The sequence below is a fragment of the Phyllostomus hastatus genome, unplaced genomic scaffold (genome assembly GCF_019186645.2).
Source record: "Phyllostomus hastatus isolate PE091 unplaced genomic scaffold, TTU_PhHast_1.1 phas_contig_210, whole genome shotgun sequence".
Lineage (NCBI taxonomy): Eukaryota > Metazoa > Chordata > Mammalia > Chiroptera > Phyllostomidae > Phyllostomus > Phyllostomus hastatus.
In genome coordinates this window covers 28,378,087-28,401,784 of record NW_025333737.1, presented here as the reverse complement: position 1 = coordinate 28,401,784, position 23,698 = coordinate 28,378,087, and the positions used below count along the sequence as shown (strand labels likewise).

General features: G+C 45.6%; 1 protein-coding gene across 1 annotated transcript; it reads left to right on the top strand.

Annotated features, from left to right (window-relative positions):
• The first annotated feature begins 290 nt into the window (after nt 1-290).
• CWC25 (CWC25 spliceosome associated protein homolog) lies at nt 291-22,823 on the top strand. Its single transcript, XM_045836703.1, has 10 exons — nt 291-453; nt 2,630-2,802; nt 7,947-8,183; nt 10,898-10,967; nt 12,250-12,377; nt 13,022-13,085; nt 13,937-14,139; nt 14,528-14,626; nt 21,025-21,186; nt 21,695-22,823. The coding sequence occupies exons 1-10, from the start codon at nt 436-438 to the stop codon at nt 21,807-21,809; spliced, it is 1,269 nt and encodes a 422-aa protein (XP_045692659.1). The 5' UTR covers nt 291-435; the 3' UTR covers nt 21,810-22,823.
• Nucleotides 22,824-23,698: the final 875 nt, after the last annotated feature.

The following is a 23,698-nucleotide window of genomic DNA, read 5'->3' as shown; positions in this document are numbered from 1 at the left end:
GGAGACCTGGAGCGCAGCCCCGAGGGGGACGCCATGGCGCGCTGCCATGGCAACCGAACCGCTGGGCCAGGCCCATCCGCACCGCAACTGACTAGAACCGCGGCGCTTAAACAAACCTTTTGGGACACCAGGTGTGGTGCCAACGCAAGGGGTCCTAGACCAGATTACACACGCCGCAACCTCAACGCCTCAAATTGAGAAACTAAACATGACGCTACTGTTGCGCAGCGCCAGAGTATAACGTCATCGCTCCGCGACTTCTTCGTGATAATAGGACGCCCTCCCGGAAGTGGGCTCTAGATCCGGCAGTGACTGTGGCAGCCAGTGGACCCCGAAAGTAGATTTGGGGGAGTCGCACCTGAACTATTTCTCTACGTTTTCTCTCGATCCTTCCACTTTTCCAGGTCAACTTAGTGAGGAAACATCTCCACCGTCATGGGAGGCGGAGACCTGGTAAGTGAGGGAGGCCTCGGCAGAGGAGGACTGAGACGGGCTGCGGTGGGGGACGGAATCGGTGGGGGTAGGAGTGGGTAACCTTGTCAACGAAGCTTTGCTTTCGAGGAGAGGGGACAGTTCACTAAGGCCACGGAGGGGTTGAGCGGAGACTTGGGAAGGCGTGCCGGGTGTGTCGCCAAGGGTGACAGGTGGTGTTTGTGTGCTGTATGGCGGGGGCCATCCAGCCTGGAAATTCTAGGACACCCCGGGGGGCGGGGGCTGGAACCGTGGGTCGGAAAGGAGGCGGGCCACGCGGGCATTATTTTGTATGTCTTGTCTTGGGACACTTAGCTATTCCTCAGTTAGGAGTTCCGAGCGATGTCCTGGGCTGTAGTAGGCGTGGCTTGTGCCCTCATTCTTTCCCCTGAGCCATGTCCTGGGATCTATTTTAAACCTGAAGGGGGCGGGGACCCTTTTCCGTTTCTTCTTCAATGCAGCATCCTGATCTGTAGTGTCAGAGATTTCTTCTGAATTTGTAGCACATAATATAAGTTGAGTGGCAATTTCTCTTAAACTGTATAGTTCATATTTAGGGGGCTAGGGTCCCAATAAAGCAGTGACCCACAAGGGTATGGTGCAAGATCAAAAACATTCTAACCTCTTGAAAGGGTAACTAATTGAATCAACAATTAGATGAATTTAGTCGCCTGTCCAGTAGCTGTATTAGAGTTTGTCAGATGTTAGGTGTCTTTGATTAGTATAAATTTTGATACTCCATCTGGTTTCCTCGAATTTAGTGTATTCTTCAGATAACTGCATTTAGGAACAGGGAAGCTCTAATCCAGGGTTTCCCAGCCTCCACACTATTGACATTTTGGGCTGGATAAGTCTGTGGTGTGTGTGTGTGTGTGTGTGTGTGTGTGTGTGTGTGGTCCTGTGCATCGTAGGATGTTTACCAGCATCCCTGGACTCCAGCGACTAGTACCACCTTCTCCCCCCAGGTGTGACAACCAAAAATGTCTTGAGACATTGCCAGTGTTCTCTGGGGAGCAAAGTCACCCACGTTGAAGGGGGGAGAGGGGGACCAGTAGGAAAAGGTTGGCATGCAGTGGAGGGTGAGGAGGAAGGAAGGAAGGAAGGACTGGAGGACCTGACGAGGGGGAAGGAAGGACAAGAAGGCAGAGAGAAAAGGAGGAAGAGGGAGGCCTCATTGATTGAACACCTCCCACGTGCCCGGCACCTTGTGTACATTTTCTTGTTTAGACTTCGTAACCGGTCTCCTGGTCCCCAGTCTTGTTCCTCTCCAGTCCTTTCTTCACAAGAGAGCTACTCACTCCCTCTCTCCTGCATGTGACTGTTTAGTATTTCTTGCTGTCAACTGAGTCCAACCCCTTAACATGGTTTGCCAGGCCCTTAATCTGTTTCTTTCTTAGCTGGCTTCATCTTGACCTCCTGTCCATCAGCTTACACTCCGCCTCCAGCCACAGTGAATTATCTGTGCTCTGTTCTTTCTCACCACTGGGCTTTCACCCGTGTGTGCTGTTCCTTCTGTTTAGAAATCTTAACCCCTTCTTCTCCTTTTTCTACATCACTGGGCTAATATATAATTGTTCTCAGATGTCACTTCCTCCAGGAAACCTTCCCTGATTTAGGGAAGCTGAACCAGAGAGTAGTGGCTCTTGGGGAGGATGGGGAGGAGAAGCCTTCCTTGAGGGTGAAGGGGAAATTCCTGGAAAGGAAGGTTGAAAAAGGAACTAGGTGGGATTGTAAACTGCAAGTGTAAGGCAGACCAAGTGAACTGAAGGAAGAAAAGGTGGTGTTCATAGGAATGAAAGTTGCTTTTCAGAGTCTGTGCCTTTCCATCTCCCCGCCCCATTCCTCCTGTATTGTCATCACCAACCCTCACCTGACCAATGGAAGTCAGACTCATACACATTCCAGGTTAAAAGTATTCGAAGGAAATTCAGGAAGGAGGAGCCTTGTATATCCTGAAGCCTTATGTACTTGAACAAAATCCCCTGGTGTGTGAGAGAATACTGGATGTCAGCCATGGCATTGTTAAAGATGCCTTGCCTGTACACAGGCCCGCCGTGGCCTGATTAGGGCACAGAGGGGTAGGTGAGGCCGGGCCAGTTACCTGCTTACCGCCCACACACTCCCTGAGTGGTTTTCTCCCTCCTCTGCATCACCACAGAATCTGAAGAAGAGCTGGCACCCGCAGACACTCCGCAATGTGGAGAAAGTGTGGAAGGCTGAGCAGAAGCATGAGGCTGAGCGGAAGAAGATTGAGGAGCTCCAGCGGGAGCTGCGGGAGGAGAGGGCCCGGGAGGAGATGCAGCGCTACGCGGAGGATGTTGGCGCTGTCAAGTAAGCCAGGAGCTGAGGGTGCGGTGGGCAGTTTGCCACGGGGGTGTCTTGGTGTGCAGGGAACTGCAGGACTGGCCTGCAGGTGCGTCCTCCAGTTGTCGCACAACAGCTGGTTAAGAGAACGGGTTTGGAGTCAGACGGACCTGGGCTCTGAGCTGGCCTGGCATGTCCTCGCCCAGCCATGTAACTTGGGGCACGTTTGGGAGCCGGGGTTACCTCGGGAGACCCAAGAGAGTGAGAGCTCCCAGTTTCTAAGGTGTGTTGAAGATCAAATGAGATAACAATTGCAGGGCTTAGTGTGGGCCAAGCTCAGGGTAGATGCTTGGCAAATAGCCGTGGCTGGGGGTGATTGCCACTCCCTGCCTCTCTGTATGGGTCCGGGCCTGTTCCTGCTTTTGTTTGTGTCTGTGTTGCAGGTTCATTTTAGGAGGTGGGTGGCGTCTTTGCAAGTAAAAGCTGTGTGCCTGTGGACAGTCCCACTTGATTTTACCCTCCTCGTTTCCTCTTACATAGTATAGGGTAAGAGTGGCAGATAAGTGTGTTCTGAGAAAAATGAAAAGCAAAAGCTGTGCAGTGCATTCCTAAAGTCAGACTTGAGTAAGAGCTACAGGGAGACTACAATGGGGTAATCTACTATCATTGCCCTGGTTTATGTCCTCGGGCAAGTCTCCAGGGTGGTGTGCGGCCCGAGTCCCCCACTGGATGTGTGGGGCTTCCCCTTAATGGTTTCATGACAAGAGGCATGTGACATTCGAGGTTGTGTGTGTGTGTGTGAGAGACCCAGTTTCAGTTCATGGAAGTGGCCGTGGAACCTGGGCAGGATGGTAGTTACATTTTTTCTGAGTAACCAATTGGGGAGAATGCCATTCTGACTTAAGTATGAAATTTGAAATGTTTCAAAATAAATGGAGTTTGAGGATTTGCAAATATATTTAGGGCCCTGGCTGGTTTGGCTCAATGGATTGAGCCAAAAGGTCACCAGTTCGGTTCTCAGTCGGGGCACTTGCTTGGGTTGCGGGCCGGGTCCCCAGTTGGGGGTGTTTGAAAAGTGTGTTTCTCTCACATACGGATATTTCTCTCCTTCTCTCTCTAAAAAAATAAATAAAATTTTTTAAAAGATTAATTAATTTATTTTTAGAGAGGGAAGGGAGGGAGAAAAGAGAGAGAGAGAAACATCAATGTGCGGTTGCTGGGGGTCATGACCTGCAACCCAGGCATGTACCCTGATGGGGAATCCAACCTGCGACACTTTGGTTCTCAGTCCGTGCTCAATCCACTGAGCTACCCCAACCAGGGCATAAATAAAATTTTTAATGAATATACATATGGAATTAATATGTAAAATGAGATAAGAGAATGAAAGTTTATGTTTTTCTTACCCAGATACACATTATTTTACTCTATATACTTTACATAAATTGTATACTTTACATTATAATATAATATAAATGAATGTCAAACATTTGAATCAATTCCTGGACAGTTTATAAAGTTGTTGTACGTGAACACACATTGTTGTATGTGAAGTTTCAGATCCCGTGAACCCTTGTTTTAGAGCAGATGTCAATGTTAGAAGGACTACCCTTTAGTCATAAAAGTTTACTTTCCCGCTAACCAAAGGCAAAAAAATTACTTTGAAATTTTTATTTAACAAAGCATTGCACATCCTATGCCTGATGTATCAGAAATTTGGGCTTGCAGAGTCTAGTTAACGAGGTTGGAGAATGTAGGATACAGTCTCAGAGCCGGGAGGGCAACACCTGCCCTGTTGCGGACCCTCGTGCCTGCTCGTCTGTTGCAAGTGGGAAGGTGATTTCATATTCTTTTGATATTCTTTGCTCCCTCACGTATCCTCCAATGTTATAAAACACAAAGGTCAGCATGTCGATCCTTTTCTTGATCTTTACTGGCAGATGTATTTAGATGATCCGTTTGTCCATCTAGACTGTATCATTTTTTGCATAGTGTCAGGCTTTTAATTTATCCAATAAAATACCAATAAAACCCTTTTACTTTTCCTGGCTGGCGTAGCTCAGTGGATTGAGCGTGGGCTGCGAACCAAAGCATCGCAGGTTCGATTCCCAGTCAGGGCACATGCCTGGGTTGCAGGCCACGGCCCCCAGCAACCGCACATGGATGTTTCTCTCTCTCTCTCTTTCTCCCTCCCTTCCCTCTCTAAAAAATAAATAAATAAAATCTTAAAGAAAAAAACAACCTTTTACTTTCTAATGATTCACTTCCATTGTTCAGATAATCTTTTCTGTGTTTGAAATGCATCTCTCAGAACAAAGGAAAACCATAATAGCCTACCTGTTATTCTGGATCTCCAAATCCCTCTTTGCAATAGTGAGTGTTGCTTTAATGTTTACTGATGATGTTAGAATACTGTGTTTTCTAGATAGCAGTCTATACCAGTGTTCTCGACCCTTGCACTTTAGAGTGTTCTTGGGAGATTAAATAAAATGGGAGTGATTCCTACCCAGGCAGATTCACTAAGAATAGCAGGGAGTGCATGGGTCACGGCACCTGTGTATATTAAGAGCTCTTTGGGAGGTCCTAATGGGCGGCCTTGATTGAGAACTTGGTCTGTATCCTTAATGATAGTGACAAAAATCTATAGATTGTTTTTATATAGCTTTTACTCCAATTGTTTTTTTCATTTAAAAAGTAGAGTAACAATGAGAGAGAGCAGTTACCAGCTCCATTTTAGATGTGAGGGTATGGCCGTGCACAGAAGTAGCTAGCTCGCTTAGCTAGCTGGGTGGTGGTGGGCGGTCCAGGACAAGTCCCATGGCCCTGGATCTCAACTATACGGCATGTCTCTTACCAGGGGGCTGAGTAGGACTGATGCCAGTTGAATCCTTTTAAGACTAGATAGAGCCATGAAAATATCACTGTATATAGTAGAAGTGTCTGTCTTAGGTTTTCATATCCTTTCTTCTGTATTTGACCCAGTTACCCTTCCCCACAAACGTTTTGCTCCTTAGCCTACAGGTTCCTGGTCTGCCCATCTCTTTGTACCATCTCTTCTTTTTCCTGCATTTATGTAGTTTCAACTGGTCATGCCCCCCACGGCCTACTGCTCTTCTCCCTTTCTTCTGTTCCCTGTAAGAGCTCCCTCATTCCACTTGTACCAGTTGTTTACTTCACGTTGAGGACCCCAGCATTTATCCCACCCAACCTCTTGTATCTCTGTGTGTTCAGCTGCCTACCGGGCAGTTCTGCATTGAGTGTCGCGTTGAGTGTTGCGGAGTCACCTCAACATAAGCTTAGCTCTCATCAGCACCGTTTGGTACTTTTTTTTTTTTTTAAGATTTTATTTATTTATTTTTAGAGAGGGAAGAGAGGGAGAAAGAGAGAGAGAAACACCAATGTGCGGTTGCTGGGGGCCATGGCCTGCAACCCAGGCATGTGCCCTGACTGGGAATCGAACCTACGATGCTTTGGTTCGCAGCCCGAGCTCAATTCACTGAGCTACTCCAGCCAGGGCGTTTGGTACTTTCTTAACCCACATGCCTCATCCAGTAACCTGTGAGCATCTCAACTGCCTGAATGTCTTCCATCCTTCTGGCCTTACTCGTCTCTCTGGCACATAGGAAGTATGCTGAGTAAATGTTTACAAATGCATAAAATGTTTAAAAATGAATAAGTGAATATTTATTCCCAGTTTCCCTATCACTGGTGTCAGGTATGCATAGGCATGATCCCTTCATTGTCTTTTTTTTTTTTTTTTAAGATTTCATTTATTTATTTATTTTTAGGAAGAGTGGAGAGGGTGATGCTCAACCAACTGACCCACAGCAGTTAGGGCACAAACCAATCCTTTTAATAAGGAAAAATATCTAAAGTGTTATGACCCGACATTATTGGTTTATTCTTTACAAAACTCTTTTTTATTGATTGCTTTGAGAGAGAGAGAGGAAAGGGGAGCGAGAGAGAAACATCAGTGTGTTGCTCCACTCATTTATACATTTGTCAGTTGCTTCCTGCATGTGTCCTGAGCAACCTCGTCATGGGACGACCTCCAGCCAGCTGAGCTGCCCGGCCAGGGCTTGGTTTAGATCATTCCCATTAAAAACGTCTGAAGACGTGTCCCGACTGGTGTGGCTCAGTTGGTTGCGCGTTGCGCTCAAAGCAAATGGCCGCCCATTCCATTTCCGGTCAGGGCGCGTGCCCAGTCCCCGGTTGGGGCGTGTACCAGAGGCAGCCGATCAATGTTTCTCTGGCATCGATGTTTCTCTCCCTCTCTTTCTCCCTCTCTCTCTCTCTAAAAATAAATAAATAAAATTTTAAAAAAGAAAATGTCTGAAGATGTAACCAGGAAGACATTCTTTATGCCTACAGTTGTTATATGTTCTCAAAAATGAACTAATTAAACAAAAAAGTCCTATTTAAAAAACGTTTAATGTTATATAGATAATACTGTTTTGATAAAAACACTTTGCTACTTGCAGGATGAGTGTGGCACTGGCTGCTTCAACGCACGCTCTCATGGATTCAGCGCGCCTGCATGGTCTGTTGTGTGAGGGTTCAGTGTGCTCACCATTTTTTCCTGTCAGAACCACAGGGAAATAATACTTGTTTGGCGCGATACCATGATGTAACTTGCCCCCTGCCCCTTTTGGCCTGAAAGTGTAAATTCCTTATTAGGTTATTTCTGGTCTTTTTTTCATGATCTCCTCAAATGCAGTGTAACCTCTTGTGCCAGTATGAAAATAAGCGCCGAAACACACAATGATCACGACTGCGCGTGTGGTCACTGAAGTTGTCCTTGGTAACGAGGAGATGCAGAATACGCTTAATGTTTCAGATTGTCCTCAAAATGAAAGGGTAATATAAAGACTTTGCAGAGGAGACGTGGGAAGCCCTGAGCAAAGGTCCGTGCCCCAGGTTGAGGAACACTGGTTTCCCCCATAAATTGTGCTAAGTGGTGAAGAACGGTCTCTCCGCTACGTGGTCAGCTTCATGCCGGCAAGCACCACTTCCCGTGTGCCATGGGGGGCGCTGTGTTGAGCCCACGCCAGGTGCCTGTAGAATGAGCCCTGCTCTGACCAGCTGTGGTTCTCCTGCCCTTGTGTTCAGGTTTTGTGTGTGGGCTTGCAGGAGTCACCATTCTCTTTTGCTTTCTTTTTTCCTTGAACTAGGAAAAAAGAAGAAAAACTGGACTGGATGTACCAGGGTCCCGGTGGGATGGTGAACCGGGATGAGTACTTGCTGGGGCGCCCCATTGACAAATACGTTTTTGAGAAGATGGAGGAGAAGGAGGCCGGCTGTTCTTCCGAGACAGGACTCCTCCCAGGCTCTATCTTTGCCCCATCCGGTGCCAACTCCCTTCTTGACATGGCCAGCAAGATCCGGGAGGACCCACTGTTCATCATCAGGTACTGACGACGGTCCGGGAAGCGGGCTTTGTTACAAAGGTGCTTAGCAGAGATGTCACATAGCCTCTCACTTCACCTCACTTCTCAACTCACTTTAAGTGGGTTTCCTCTTAGCTTTTGTCTATCACGTGACAGGACTTGTCTCCATTTGGGCTTCACGATGTTGGGAAGGAGGCTCCATTAAGGGTACAAGGTTTAGGCCATTCCAGAAGATATTGGCAAGTGGACTGGCCCAGACTAGACCTAGACCGGATTTATTCCTTTACTGTTGACCCTTAAGCAAAAATAGGAGGTTGCGGCAAGGTGAGAAAGGCTAGTAGCTTCTTGGAAATTTGGGGATATGTATAGAGTTGGGTAGGTGGGTAAACAAGCCTCTTTCTCTGCCCCTCCTCCTTTTTTTGCAGCAGAAGTCTTTAAAAAGAAAATTTAGAATCTCACTTGAAACCCTAATATTTAACAGATGAATTGTAGCTGCATATTGGGTGCTAAATGTGATCATGCTGTACATATTATTTTGTGGAGGGGGGTTAATTTGCAGTATTTTATTTCAAGTGGATAAGGTTGAACAGTGAAAAATGTTTATTATTTATATTTCTCCGTTTGAAAATTCTTTTGAAGTTATTTATATATTGAAGATATTGCATATGTATGTGTAAAGATATTGTATAGTATGTGTATATGCAAATATTTTCTGCTGTTTTGTTAATTTCTTAATTAGTTAATTGTGGTAAGATATATTTAACAGAATTTACCATCTTAACCGTTAAGTCTATGTGCAGTGCTGTTCAGTACATTCACGTTCTTGTGCGACCACCCCCATCGTCCATCCCCAGAACTTCTCATCCTCCCAGACTGAAACCCTATAATCATTAAACAGTAACTCCTCATTCCCTCCCCCGCCCCGCCCCCGGGACCTGGCAACCGCAATTCTATGTTCTTTTTCTTTTCCAACTCACCAATTTTTAGGGAGATGAGGGGAGGGGGAGAGACAGAGACAGGGACAGACATCACCCTGTTGTCCAACTTCTTTAGGCATTCGTTTGTCAACCCTTGTATGCGCCCTGATGGGGAATCAAACCCGAGGCCTTGGCTTATCAGGATGATGCTCTGACCAACTGAGCTGCCTGGCCAGGGCTCGCAATTCCACTTTCCACCTCTATGAATTTAACTAACTACTCCGGTCACCTCATGTAAGTGGAACGATATGGTGATTGTCCTGTTGTGACTGGCTTATTTCTCGCAGCACGGTATCTTCAAGCTTCATCCTTGTTTAGCATGTGTCAGAATATCTCTTAAAAAAATTACAGTGAAATACACATAACACGAAATTTACCCTCTTGCCCTGAACCAGTGTAGCTCAGTTGGTTGGGCATCGTCCCGAGAAGTGAAAGGTGGTTGGTTCGATTCCCGGTCAGGGCACATGGCCTGGTTTGCAGGCTAGGTCCCCGGTTGGGGACATGAGGGCAGCAACCATGGATGTTTTTCTCACACACATAAATGTTTCTCTCCCCTTCTTTCTCCCTTTCTTCTCCTCTTTCTAAAAATAAATAGTTAAAATCTTTTAAAAAGTTACTGTCTTAATCATTTTAAGTGTACGCCTCAGTTGTGTTATGTGTGTCCACATTGTTGTGCAGCCAGTCTCTGGAGGCTCTCATCTTTCGGAACTGGAGCTCTCTCCGCGTTACACTGAGCTCCCTTTCTTCTTTCCCTCAGCCCCGGAACCGCCGTTCTGCTCTCTGTTTTTGTGAGTTTGACTACTGGAGGAGCTTCCCATGAGTGAAATCATACAGTTTTTGTCTTTTTGTGACTAGTTTATCTCACTTAGCATAGTGTCTTCAAGGCTCATTCATGTTGTAGCCTGTGTCAGAATTTCCTTCCTATTTTAGGCTGAACAGCATTTCACAATATATATGTTGTTTATTCATCTGTGGATGGACTTGTTTCTACCTTTTGGCTATGGTGAATAATGCTGCTATGAACACTGGCATACTAATGTTGTGTCTTATAAACTCCTTTTTTTCACCTAATCTTCTATATGGGACATCTTTCTATGCCACTAACTATACTTCTATAACATAATTTTTATGTCTGTGTTTATGTCTATTCCATACTTTATTAATACTTTCTTGTTGGACCCCTAACTTGTTTCCAAATTTTTATTGTTATACTATGAACACCTTCATAGTGAACTTCCTTCTTTCCTTCCTTCCTTATCTCCTTAACTAACAAATTTGTGAGACCAAAGAGTATGTGCAGGCCGTGATAAGTGTTGTCAAGTTGTCTTCCAGGAAGGTTGACCCATTTACCCACCAGTGAACAGTGTATATGAGAGTACAGCTTCTTGGAAGAGGAATCCATTCTCTTGATTTCCCAGGCGGTTATTACGCTAAGCAGTGGATGTTGCATTGGAAAGTTACAACCAGCCGGTTACACAGCAACCGACTGACACACAGCGGGACATTCACTTATTTGCTTGAGTGTGAAGCCTCACACACTGCACTCTCTTGCACGACAGGCTTCCCCCCAGTAGTCAGTCCCTCGTGCAGATTTGGGGAAGGTTTCTGGCTTCCGCACCATCACAGAGATTTTACTATAGGGCCTGTCTCCGTGCGTTTTGATAAAAGATTGTTACATAGAATTGTGAAGAGTAGAATGAGTGACTTAATCTCCTTTCTAAAAGAAATGTTACGATTTTTATAATTTTCTCTCTTTAGGAAGAAGGAGGAAGAGAAAAAAAGAGAGGTATTAAACAATCCTGTGAAAATGAAGAAAATCAAAGAATTGGTAAGTAGTGCATCATATAAGCACCAGGAGTATCTTTTAGCTGCTTAATGTGTGAACTTCTCTCTATTTATTCTTACCTTATAAGAGGGAAAACAGAATGGCTTAAAAAGGAATTTTCTCCCCTGACTGGTGTGGCTCAGTTAGTTGGGCATCATCCTGAAAACTGAAAGGTCACCAGTTTGATTCCCCGAGGGCACGAATGAGAGGTAACCAGTTGATGTTTCTGTCCCTCTCTTTCTCTGTCCCTTCCCCTCTCTCTAAAAAGTAAAAAATAAATAAATAAATAAAATTTAAAAAAATTTTAAAAAATGACTTGAGAGAGAGGAAGGGAAAGAGAAACATCAATTTGTTGTTCCACTTATGCATTCATTGGTGGTTGTTTCTTTTTTAAAATATTTTATTTATTTGTTTTTAGACAGAGAGGAAGAGAGGGAGAAAGAGAGAGAGAAACATCAATGTGTGGTTGCCTTTTGCATGTCCCATACTGGGGAACCTGGCCCGCAACCCAGGCATGTGCCCTGACTGGGAATCAACCAGCGACTCTTTGGTTCACAGGCCAGCACTCAATCCACTGAGCCACACTAGCCAGGGCTGGTTGATTCTTGTATGTGGCCTGACTTGGGATTGAACCCTGTAACCTTGGGGTATTTTGGAACAACATGCTAACTGAGCTACCTCTCTGGTACTAAAAAGTTTTGTCTTTTAGAGACCTTTTCCTGGTGATTTAATGCAGTCTTAATTTATCAAGCTTCATTACTCTTGATTTTCTCCATGTCTTTTGGGTTGGGAAAGTACCACGTGATGTCATTTTCCAGAAAATGAGGGATATGGGGTATGTCTGTGGAAAGCGTGGTCAGACAGCGTGTTCAGGAGACCAGGTGGCAGAGCCTCTAGGGCCCATTGAACGTTCACATGACATATTATGTGATTGTTTCCTGGATCAGCTGGTAAGGAGAATATAAAGATTAGTCTTATTGTCCCCAGTTACTTTTAATGGAGCTGGACTTCTTTTGACACGAACACTGCTAGGCAGTGGCTCCGGGGACTGTTTAAAAACACGAATTCCTGCCCCCACCAACCAGAGAGCCTGTTCGCTTGTCTGGGGGGTATTTGAGCATATCCAGTGTTAAGACCCTCTGCCTGTTGACAGGGAAACCCCTGGCACCCTGTAGATCCAAAGGCTTGGAGTCAGACAGTTTGTGCATAATCCAGTCCCCCTCTGAAGGACTGACGGGGACCTCAGTCAGTAATCTGGTGTGTTTATGTTCTGGGCATTTTCCAGTTGCAAATGAGTCTGGAGAAAAAGGAGAAGAAGAAAAAGAAGGAGAAGAAAAAGAAGCACAAGAAACATAAGCACAGAAGCTCAAGTAGCGACCGGTGCAGCAGCGAGGAGGAGCGCAGCTCGGGGAGGTGAGCGCGTGGAGGCAGGCCTCACTCCTCACTGATTCGTTTACGCGTTCATTCCACAGACACCAGCTGAACGCCTGCTCCCTGCCAGGAACCGCCAGATACTGGGGTTTCAGTGTGAATGCATACACAGGCCCTCTGCCCACAGAGCTTGTCATCTAGCACAGGAGTTCCTTTGGAGATCTTGGCATGACCCTGCAGCCCCAGAGGTCTTTGGTCAGACATCCTGGATATGACTTTCACCTCAGCTTGTGATTCCACCAAGACAGAAGCGAGTTTTATGTAGGCTTTTAATTTTTTTTTAATGCATTAATGGGCCCATCTGGTCCCATCCTGTACGTCTTCTCTGTAGTCAGCACTGTCACCGCCGACTCACTCTTAGTCCCTGGAATGGCGGTATGAGGTGGGAGGAGAATGTGTTTAGGCATTAGGGCTGAAAAGCTGGGCCCACGATTTTCCGCAGGAAAAAACATGACTGTGCTGACGCACCTTCCAGCAGAGATGGTCCAAACAGAGAAGTGTTCCTGAGAAAGAGCTGGGAGGTGGGGAGGATCACTGTCGAAGCAGAGAGCACATTGGAGCTCACGAGATTTGAACTGGACCTCATGCATTTTCTTTTTCCCCCCGACTGTGTTTTACTCTCTTAGATCTCAAAAGAAGATAGCAAAGTCTTCCTCTGTTTTGTCCAAGGTTCCTGGGTATGGCTTACAGGTAAGAATGTGGGGTTCTCAGAGGGAACGGGGCTGTTGCATGTGCCAACCTGACAGCGTTTTTGGGGAGAGAGCACTTTGAGCAGCCAATCGGACATCGTGTGGGAAGGAGGGAGGTCGAGCATCCGAGAGCAGGGCCTCTGGGGATGGGCCCGTTCCTTGTCCCTGAGCTCAGGGCTCTTGGAGCAGAGAGGCTAACCCCCCAGTGGAGCATGAAGGCATTCATGCCTTCCGTCCCTCTGCACATAATTGACATGAAAGGCATACGTTTTAAGTGCACAGGTTGATGACTTTTGACACATATACATCCCTCTGTATTCCTTCTTTTCCCTGAGCATATTGAACCTTAGGTCCTGTCTCCCCTGCTCTGCCTCTTGGTCCCCCTTGGGTTGTAGTGAAGAGCTGAGTCAGTTTAGGTGGTTGGGTGGGCACATTCCTTTCTCTCTCTCTTTTTAAAGATTTTATTTATTTGTTTGTTTGTTTGTTTGTTTGTTGTGGGGGAGGACGGAGGAAGAGAGGGAGAGATACATTAATGTGTGGCTGCCTCTCACACACCCCCTACTGGGGACCTGGCTTACCACCCAGGCATGTGCTCTTACTGGGAATTGAACCTCAACCCTTTGGTTCTCAGGCACTCAATCCACTGAGCCACACCAGCCAGAGCAGCACATTCTTTTAAAGAATTCTGAAGATAACTTTTCTAAGCTTCTACAGTTCTCTGTGAAGGGCTTGGTTTACACAGTTATCTCCTTATAGAACCTTGGTGTTCATTCATTTTTTTTGTTTCATTGCATCTTCTGAGCTGCTGGCTTTTCCTGTGAGTAGCTGTGCTTCTTCTCCTTGATGATGCAGATCAGGGACTCCGACCACAGCCAGGGTCCTTTGATGGCCGAGCCAAAGGGGGCTCATGGGTGGAAGAATCACTGCAGGTCCAGAAGTTCCTCCCCCTCCCCTCCCAGACACGCCAGCAAGAAGAGTGCCAGAGAAGCAGCGTCCCGGGACAGGAGGTCTCGATCCCCGGGCAGAAGGTCACGGTCCCCGAGGCCAAGCAAACTGTGAGTCTGGGAATTCACTGTGGAACCACCTATGCAGGTGGGGGGCCTGGTCACAACAGGTTGCTTGCCTTTGGAGATACCTGTTCATTAATTTTTCCGAATGTCTTTGCTTTGTTATTCCCTTTGCATCATTTCCCCCACACCTCAATGTAAAGCTTAGGCCCCTAAAACTACATATTTATGTATCTGGAATCTCTAGAGCGAGTTTAATATAAAATTTTATGTACCTTCATGCCTTTGTTTTTCTTCCACTTCTGCCCTCTGTTCTCTTCAGTTTGGGTTATGATACTAAAGCAGTTAGCTTTTCTTCCGTCGTGTGAGCGACATGATAAAAGCCCTTGTATCGAAAAAGCTTTTCTCTTCTCTCCCCTCTGTGTCTGTGTCTCAGGCACAACTCTAAGGTAAACAGGAGAGAGAGAGGCCGAACTAAGAGCCCATCACCTAAAAAAGAGGTCTACCAGAGGCGGCACGCACCTGGATACACCAGGTGAGTCAAGAGGCCAGTAGGTCAACTTCAGAGCCTGTGGGCCCGAGTCTAGGAGTGGATTGGAACCAGGGCAGGTGGACACGCTACGTGTCCCCCCACCAGCTTTTTGCCCCCACCAGCTTTTTAAATTATTCATGTCAACTTTTTTAACAGTCCGCCCTACCTCCTCACTGTGGGAGGCACATTGAAAGGACAAATTAATTGACCCTCTCTCGACATCTGTAAGCACGTTAATTCTCTTAGAGATTTTCATGGAGAAGCTTTTCTTGAGAGAGTGTTCCTTTCTTGAGACATCAGCTGGAAGGGGAACAGGGTGCTCTCCTCGAGACCAGACACCCTAAGGTGGACTCTGTGTTTGAGCTGGGTGAGGGGCGGGCCAGACAGCACAGCTGTGCAGCCCTGGGACCGGAGGCTGTGCCCAGGAACGGCCCTCCCTCTGGGTCCCAGTTGTTCTCAGTGGAGGTTCAGATGAGCAACTTTCGTGAACTTCCTCTTACTGCCGCAACAAATTGGCCATAAGTTAGAATCCCCTGGGCAGCTTATAAAAAGAATTCTAGTACCCGCCCACACCCCAGCCCTGTAACATCGTAATCTCTGGGGGCCGGCCCCGACGTCAGTATTCTTAAAGCTCCTCGGTGGTTCTCATGTGCAGCCAGCATGGAGAACCACTAAGACTCCAACAGGAGCATCCAACCTGTCGGCGTCTCTGCGCCACACTGGAAGAAGAAGTGTTGTCTTGAGCCACACGTTAAATGTATTGTGACACGTAATCACACAAAAAATCTCATAATGTTTTAAGCGAATGTACAATTTTGTGTTGGGCCGCATTCACAGCCACCCTGGGCTGCACGGGGCCTGAAGGCGGGGCCTTCCCTTAACAGGCCGGACACCCCTGTTAAGGGCATGTTGCATTTCACTTGCTAGAGGAGAGGTGGGCCCTCAGGTCCCTTTTAACTATTAATTGCCTGATTCCCTAAGTATCCAGGTAACAGAAACTTTTAATTTTTATTTTATATTAAACATGAGTTTTATTTAATTTTTTATTTTTATTTATTTTATTTTTTTAAAAGATTTTATTTATTTATTTTTAGAGAGAGGAAGGGAGGGAGAAAGAGAGAGAGAGAATCAACATGTGGTTGCCTTTCACATGGTCCCCACTGGGGACCTGGCCTGCAACCCAGGCATGTGCCCTGACTGGGAATCGAATCTGCTATGCTTTGGTTCGCAGCCCACGCTCAATCCACTGAGCTATGCCAGCCAGGGTTATTTAATTTTTTAAAAAATAAGATTTTATTTGTTTACTTTTAGAGAGAGGGGAATAGAGAAAGAAAGGGAGAGAAGCATCAATGTATGAGAGAGAGAGAACATTGATTGGTTGCCTCTCACACGCCCCCCACTGGGGACCTGGCCCACAACCCAGGCCTGTGCCCTGACTGGGAATCCAACTGGTGACCTTTTGGTTTGCAGGCCGGCACTCAGTCCACTGAGCCACACCAGCCAGGGCCAGAAACTTTTTAAAAAGGTTTGAGTTTGACTGGCAACTTCCCAAAATATGTTAACATATTTCTGCCTTCCCAGAGAGAGTGTATTCACATAATTGAATCTTTTATTGGTGAGACTGGGTCAGTTCTTCAGCTCTGCTGTAATTTATGTCACACTTGGGGACAGATGCTCATGAGTGAGTGCATTTTCATGTATTTTAAGGCTTGTGGTGAGCGCATGACTGGGCTTTCTGAGATCCTGCTCTGATTTTTGTCTCTTTCGCCACCTGTCATCATTTGGATTTATCATACCTTGTCAGTTTTTATTATCCCCCTTAGTGCTTTTGTTGAATTTTATAATTTAAAATGAGTTAGAGCCCTCAAGATCTGTCTCTTCCAGAAATGAAAACACGGAAACTTTCATGCACGGATTTTGTGATACCCTTGTGTTTTGGTTTGGTGTTCCAGGAAGTTGAGGTTGTTTTGTGAAAGTAGGATGATGTTCATTAAGACAAAAAGAGAAAATTTATGGCTGTAAAACCGTTCTTAGCACTATTTAATCATTGTTTCTCAGATTAAGAGACACTGGATAGTTTCATAAGGACCTGAGGGTTCTGTGAGAATTTTAAAATTTTTCTTTTTTTTTTGTATGTATGTTATTTTTAAAAGATTTTATTTATTTATTTTTAGAGAGGGAACGGGGTGGGGGAGAGAGAGAGAGAGAGAGAGAGAGAGAGAGAGAGAGAGAGAGAGAAACAGAGAAACATCAATGTGTGGTTACTGGGGGTCATGGCCTGCAACCCAGGCATGTACCCTGACTGGGAATCGAACCTGTGACACTTTGGTTCGCAGCCCACGCTCAATCCACTGAGCTGCGCCAGCCGGGGCTTGTATGTATGTTTTAATTGGTGATCTGAAACAACTGCTTTTACCAGCTGAAATGATTACACTTTTCTTCTGCAGTGTGATTCTCCATTTAAAACAGTTCCTATATAGACTAAAACTATTTTTTTCTATTAAAAATTTTTTTGGGGTCTTGTGGGATTTCTGTTTAATTTATATTAGTTTTCACTGCTTTCAATGCTTTCTAAATTTCTTACAGGTAACACAAAACTTTTTTTTCAAATACAAGCAAAAGTTTATTTAGAAAGTCACAGAGGTCGAAGAAGTGAGCCAGCTGGAGTGTGTGGGCTCAGGAAACTGGTTCCGGAGGCAGAAGAAAAGCCTTTGGAGCTCAGGGAAAAGGAAGGTGGCGAGAACGTGCATGGGGGGAGGAGAAGGGGAAAGGCCCGTGAGAGAGAGAGGCAGACAGACAGACGTCGAGATACTGAGACATCAAGACATTAATTTGTTGTTACAATTGTATGTGCGTTCACTGGTTGATTCTTGGATGTGCCCTGACTGGGGATTGTACCTGCAACTTTGATGGATTGGGACAACACTTTACCAACTGAGCTACCTGGCCAGGGCCAACATAATACTTCTATAGTACAAAAAAAAAAAAAGCCATGGCTGGTGTGGCTCAGTGGATTGAGCACCAGCCTGTGAACCAAAGGGTTGCTGGTTCAATTCCCAGTCAGGGCACATGCCTGGGTGCAGGCCAGGTCCCCAGTAGGGGGCGTGCAAGAGGCAAACACACATTGATGTTTCTCTCCCTCTCTTTCCCCCTCTCTCCCTTTCTCTCTCAAAATAAATAAATAAAACCTTTAAAAAAAAAAGTATGCTCAAAACAAATTAAAAAAAAACAACACTATAAGGTCACACTCCAGAACTGGCTAAAATGCCTTCTTTTGGGCTTATAAATTGCCCAGAACAAAAGTGGCAGTAGGAAATAGAAAATGGAGTTGCTATTATTGTTGTATTAATTACTATTATTATGGAGGCACTATTTCTTAAATTGTTTTGATCAGTAATACAGATTATTTTTTTTAAGTCAAAAAGTCTTCAAACAAAACTTCGCCCAACCTCACTTCCAGCCACGCTGCCCAGTGGCAGCTACGTCCAGCTCTTCGCGTGTTTCCTTTGGCAGCCCTCTTATTTCCAAAAATATACATACTTGGTTGGCTCTCTCTCTCCCTAAACCCCACCCCCAGGAGCACACCCATGCCTTCCTTCCCTCTCAGGGGTGCATATCCTAAACTTTAAGGGGCCACACAAGACTTATAACCAGGGGAGCGATGGGCAGTGGAAGCTGGTCCCTGGGCTAACCCCCTGATCTTGTCCCCAGGGGCCCCTTTTCTCTGACTTTCCGGTGAGCCCGAAGCAGCCCTGCCTTGGCTCACATCTGTCACTGTGGCTCTTTCTTCTCAGTGAGTGCGCGGAGCCCTGCGTGGCTCACTTTCTTAGAATGTTTCCAGAGAGTAAAGCAGGCGGGCCTAGGCTGTGCCTGTTGCTCCTTCTGTCTTTAGCCCTTCCTTGTGTCACTGTTGCCAGCTGTAACTTAAAAAAGAAAAATGTATATATACATATATTGTGGTCTCTTAATTCGTCAGTTTTAGATATTAGGTACTTTCTTACTGTTAGGGTAAATGAGGTCTTAGAGTAAATGAGCTCTTATACATTCTCGGTCCCATGGTTTTTCTCCCCCCATCTTCCCGTTCTAGTTATGTCACAATGTTTGGTTTAATCAATATGTGGATTCATGTTACTATATTATATAAATATTGTTCATTGATACTTTTCATTGCCAAGCAGAATAATAAGGTTGTATTTGCTTTCTTTACATTTTCTTCTGGGGTCAATATTTACCTCTTTCAATCAACCCATGGCTTTCAGTCTGGGAAATTTTCTGGTATTACTTCTTCTTTATTTTCCCTAAATTCTAAGAATTGGTTCATGTTCTGATGTTCCTTTAAAAAATCTTCCTATTTCTCATTTCAGTGAGAAATGTCATCTTTCATTTGTTATCTTAGAGGGAGGCTTTTTCATTGCAGATTTTTAAGAAGTCATGTGCTTTATCTTACTCTCTTTTCCTTTTGCGTCAGTCTCTTATTTTTCAGATTAGAGCCTTTCCTGAAATGTTTGATGATCATTTCCCCATCCATGCACATTTAAAATTGAGGTACTAACAAGCCGACATCACTGTGTTATGTATGGGCAGGGCTTGTCTAGGTTTGAGCTGTTTTCCAGCTGGGGACACTCAGATATCCGTGTCTTTGGTTCTCTTGTTAGGAACCATTAAATTTCTCCAGAGGAAAAATTCTCTTGATTGTCTGACCAATGGCTTTAAGTCTGGCTACTGGCCTTCTGGGAGACAGGGGCTGGAGCCCCAGTGTTGAGTATGTGAACTTGCATGTCGTCCCTTTTTGGCCCTGGTGGCCCTGCCAGCTTCCTTTGCTGTACCTGCTGCCTCTGCCTCTCCTGGCCTCCTGTCCATCTGGTTTAGTTCTCCAGATACTGCTGGAAGGGTCTCCCCTGAGGACGGTCTCCTGTAGACCTTTGGTGGAGCAGTCATGTGCTTCCCCGAGTGAGGCAGAGCAGCAGCAGTGTCGTAATGGCCTCTCACACCGGCTTCAAGTTGGCTCTTCTGTCTTCAGCCCCGTGCCTTGCTGCCGTCCAAGTACTTGGGGCTGGTAGTCTCTGAACCTCTCCTGGATTTTGCTTTGGATTAGTATGGGGCACTTAGGGTTCAGTTTCCTCCAGTTTGTTGAAGCAGTTACCACTCCTTCATCCACTCTGTCTGCCAAAAATTTGTTGGCATTTCTTCTCCAGTGTTCTCTCCTCTCCTCATTGTCTTTGTGGTTGTATATATTTTATTTAGTGGGGTTTTGAAAGGGAGTGTGCCATTTCACTATACATAAATTAATGTCTAGTTTTAGTATCTTTGTTTCTCAAAATTGGGCTCCCAGTCCCCTCCCTTATAAGACTTTGTTGTTGTTTTAATTTTTTTTTTAAGATGTTATTTATTTTAGACAGGGGAAGGGAGGGAGAAAGAGAGGGAGAGAAACATCACTGTGTGGTTGCCTCTTGTGTGCCCCCTACTGGGGACCTGACCTGCAACCCAGGCATGTGCCCTGACTGGGAATTGAACCAGCGACCCTTTGGTTCGCAGGCTGGCACTCAATCCACTGAGCCACACCAGCCAGGGCACTAGCGAGACTTTGATAATATTTTTTGCTTCCAAAGGGGGAATCTGTATATCACACCCATTTGAGAAGCAATGGATTTGGGTGTCTGACATTGTTAAATAGTGATTGCGCTGGTTCATCACCTCTGCTTCTTGCCCTAACTTCATTTGCAGCAAGTGCTAGGAAAGAAGACCCACCTGTTACTCTGTGAGGTTAAGTTTCAGGCATCTGGCTTCAGGCTTAATAATCCCATGCATATCTAGGCATTTCCAGTGGGTAGATGGTAGATGTCAATAGTCACGTGGATAACTTAGTCCTCTGTTCTTCTATAACAGGGGTGTCAAACTCATTTCCACCAGGGCCACATCAGCCCCGCAGTTGCCTGCAAAGGCCGAATGTAACCTTAGGACTGTGGAAATGTAACTACTCCTTAACAGTTAAATGAGAGCTTGGCGCTGCCACTGGGTAGAAACAAGGTGCTGAGCAGGATAAAACAAGGTGGCAGGCCAGTCGGCCCATGGGCCTTGTGTTTGCCACCTGTGGTCTATAAGTTGCTGAGCAAACAATTGGAATATTTTGTATTTAATATTTCAGAATAATATCTCATTCATTATTGAATGAGGGTGTAGAATCCTTCATTAAATTTCTGAAATTTGGATGAAACCACCTGGCCAGGATGTTAGGAAGGAAGGAAACCCGTGCCGAGTTGGCCAGTTGGGTGGGCGTGTCTGCGGGAAGAGCAGTGAGCTGGAGAACCTGGGCTCCTACCTGATTTCTCTTTTCCCGGAGGTGCTTCCCTTTTTTTGCTGGGACAGAAGTAGACCTGACAGGATGATTTTTGTGTTCAAAGAAAGCTGTCATCAGAAGAACTGGAGCGAAAACGGCAAGAGATGATGGAAAACGCCAAGTGGCGGGAAGAAGAGAGACTGAACATCCTTAAGAAGCACGCTAAGGATGACGAACGAGAGCAGCGGCTGGAGAAGCTGGACTCTCGGGACGGGAAGTTTATCCAGTGAGTGCACCTACTTCCTGCCTGACCGCTTTCATGGTCACGGTCCCCAGGATGCAGTCGGGCAGCTGGTCCCTTCATTGTTTCTGTTTCGAACACTGTCCGTTCCCGTGTTTCTGTGTCTGTGCAGAGAGAACATGGAGCTCGGCCTCCAGCCCGTCTTTGGTCCTCCTCCTCCCAGCCCTGGTCAGAGAGGAGGATGTTTTTGATTTGAGGGGAGGAGAAGGGAATCGATATTTTCATTGAATCTCCTGGGCCTTCCTTTTAAATAAGAATTCATGGCCCAGGAAGTGTTTTTCCAATGAGGCTTTGTCTATTTGCGGAAAAAGATAAAATTTCCCTTTGGAACTGGTTTAAAAAATTGAGTTCCAGATGGAGTCACTCAAAAGTCATCTGTCTGGGCTTAAACGAGCTTGTTTCTTCCTTGCAGCTAGCAACCTGTTTCTTCTAATTTTGGTGGACGACCAGTTGACATGTTTGTCACTTACACTCATTTGTCTTCTCTCTCTAGCCGCATGAAGCTGGAGAGCGCATCTTCCTCCTCCCTGGAGGATCGGGTGAAGCGGAATATCTACTCTCTGCAGAGAACCTCAGTAGCTCTGGAGAAGAACTTTATGAGAAGATGAAAACCATTCTGTCTTGCTGATTTTCCTGAATTTTCCAGGGAAGCTGCTGACCCCTTAAACATTCTCTTTATAAGAGTTAAGAGTTCAGGTGACTTCTTCCACAGATGTCAAACCACCACTATTCAAAGTGACTCGCCTCCACTGATTCCTGAAATAGCTACACCTTTGAGAACTAGTGTGATTAGCTTTATGGGACCCTCAGCAACTTTTGCTGGGTGCAGAGTGGATTTTGACTTTTTAATGGGTGGGTACCAGACCATCTAAGTGTGAGCTCTCCTCCTGCCCTGAAAGGTTGCTCCCTGTGGTTGAGATTCTTATGCCACTTCCCTCCCACCTGTGTGAACACACCTATCCCTCCACCTCAGTATATACGAGACCTTTTAGGAACCTCCCTCTCCAGAGTCACTAAAATAGATTGTGTTTAATGAACATTTGTTTGACTTAGTAGCTATGTGACAATAATGTCAGGTTAGGGCAGAGCCAAGGGAGTGACAAAGAATCTAGAAGGGGAAACTATTTAAAAATCCCTAAATGAACTGTTGACCCATTGGTCTGTCTTTCAAACTGTAAAAGTATAATGTGTATAGTATAAACGGTAATTTTTACATGCTTTTTAAAAAAAGTTAGCTTTGGGAGACTATCTTGTGTGGTAAGTGACTTTAATGGAACCACATTGTATCTTGTTATGGAGTAATACAGTAAGGTAGGTCAGCTTTCTTTTTCCCTCTGCAAATCAGGCTAGTTTAGGAGGGGCCTGGGATCACTGATGGGATCTAGGGTATCTGTCCTTTTACACTGGTTAGTCTTGATGTGGGACATGTAGTGATGAAGTCAAATGATTTTATGAGTCAGGACCCAGTTGCCAGTGTGCTCCCTGGCTCGTAAAATAAAATGGGAGCTGTTGATTTCATAGCTTCCCTTTTATCAGGTAGTAATCTTATTACAATAATTCTCCATTTTCTGGATTTGTTTGTTACTGTTTTTTAGGCCGTTATTAAAAAACCTAAAAACTTATGAGACCAGGCTCCTGTCTTCACTCCTTTGCCTTCTCTGTTCTTTTACCACAAGTCCTCATTTGACCCCTGAACTCTTTTTTAGGCATTCTTGACCCACACATTAGCTGGGCTAGTTGCTTCTCTGCTAATTCCTAATTTTGCTTAAAATGTAGTTGGATTTATTTTTTTGCGTGCTTATGATGCCAGACACTGTAATATTTAAAACCCACTGTTTCCCCAGAGACAAAGTAGCATACACTTGTTATTCATTTAATCACCCCATCCTCTTCCCCTAGGCTAGGGTTAATTATGTATTGTATATTACTTGGTAATAAAGGCTACATTTATTTTTGTAGCTGTTTAAAGAGCGACCATGTGCTGAGAACCAAATTTACAGATTTCCACAAAGAACACTCTGACCCATCATTTGGGTTAAATACCTGGAGACCTTTTGTTCAAAAAGAATTATGTTTGCAAAGAGTGGGCAGTTTACTCAAGGATTTCATGAAGTGAGCCAGAGAATAAGACGATTATGCCTCTGCTGTAGGACAGGTGCCTTAAGGTACCAGCAGTCTCTTGACCCTTTGGCTGTGGGCGGTCGGCAGCAGGTGGGTGGGTGCGGAACCCATTCATAAAACCCAGGGTTTCCGGCAGCCTCCTCTCATTGGCCCTAGGGGAAGGGGCGTGCCCCGTGGGTGGAGCATCGCCCTAAACCCAGGGGAGTGGGAAGATCCACGCTTGGGTGGGGCGAGGGGGCGTTCCTTGGTTTTCCCGGCAGGACTTCCTTTTCCCTTGGCTGTGTTCCTCCTCTCTCCCTCGGGGTGGGAATGGTACGTCCCACCCTCTTCACATTTCCCGCCCCTTCTCCCCTCCCAAGCGGTGGTGCTGCCGCCA

Bases quoted from the DNA above. Each gene is read 5' to 3' on its own strand.
- CWC25 (XM_045836703.1), top strand. The intron at 12,378-13,021 runs GTGAGCGCGTGG...TTACTCTCTTAG, and splicing joins GAGGAGCGCAGCTCGGGGAG to ATCTCAAAAGAAGATAGCAA. The intron at 13,086-13,936 runs GTAAGAATGTGG...TTGATGATGCAG, and splicing joins TTCCTGGGTATGGCTTACAG to ATCAGGGACTCCGACCACAG.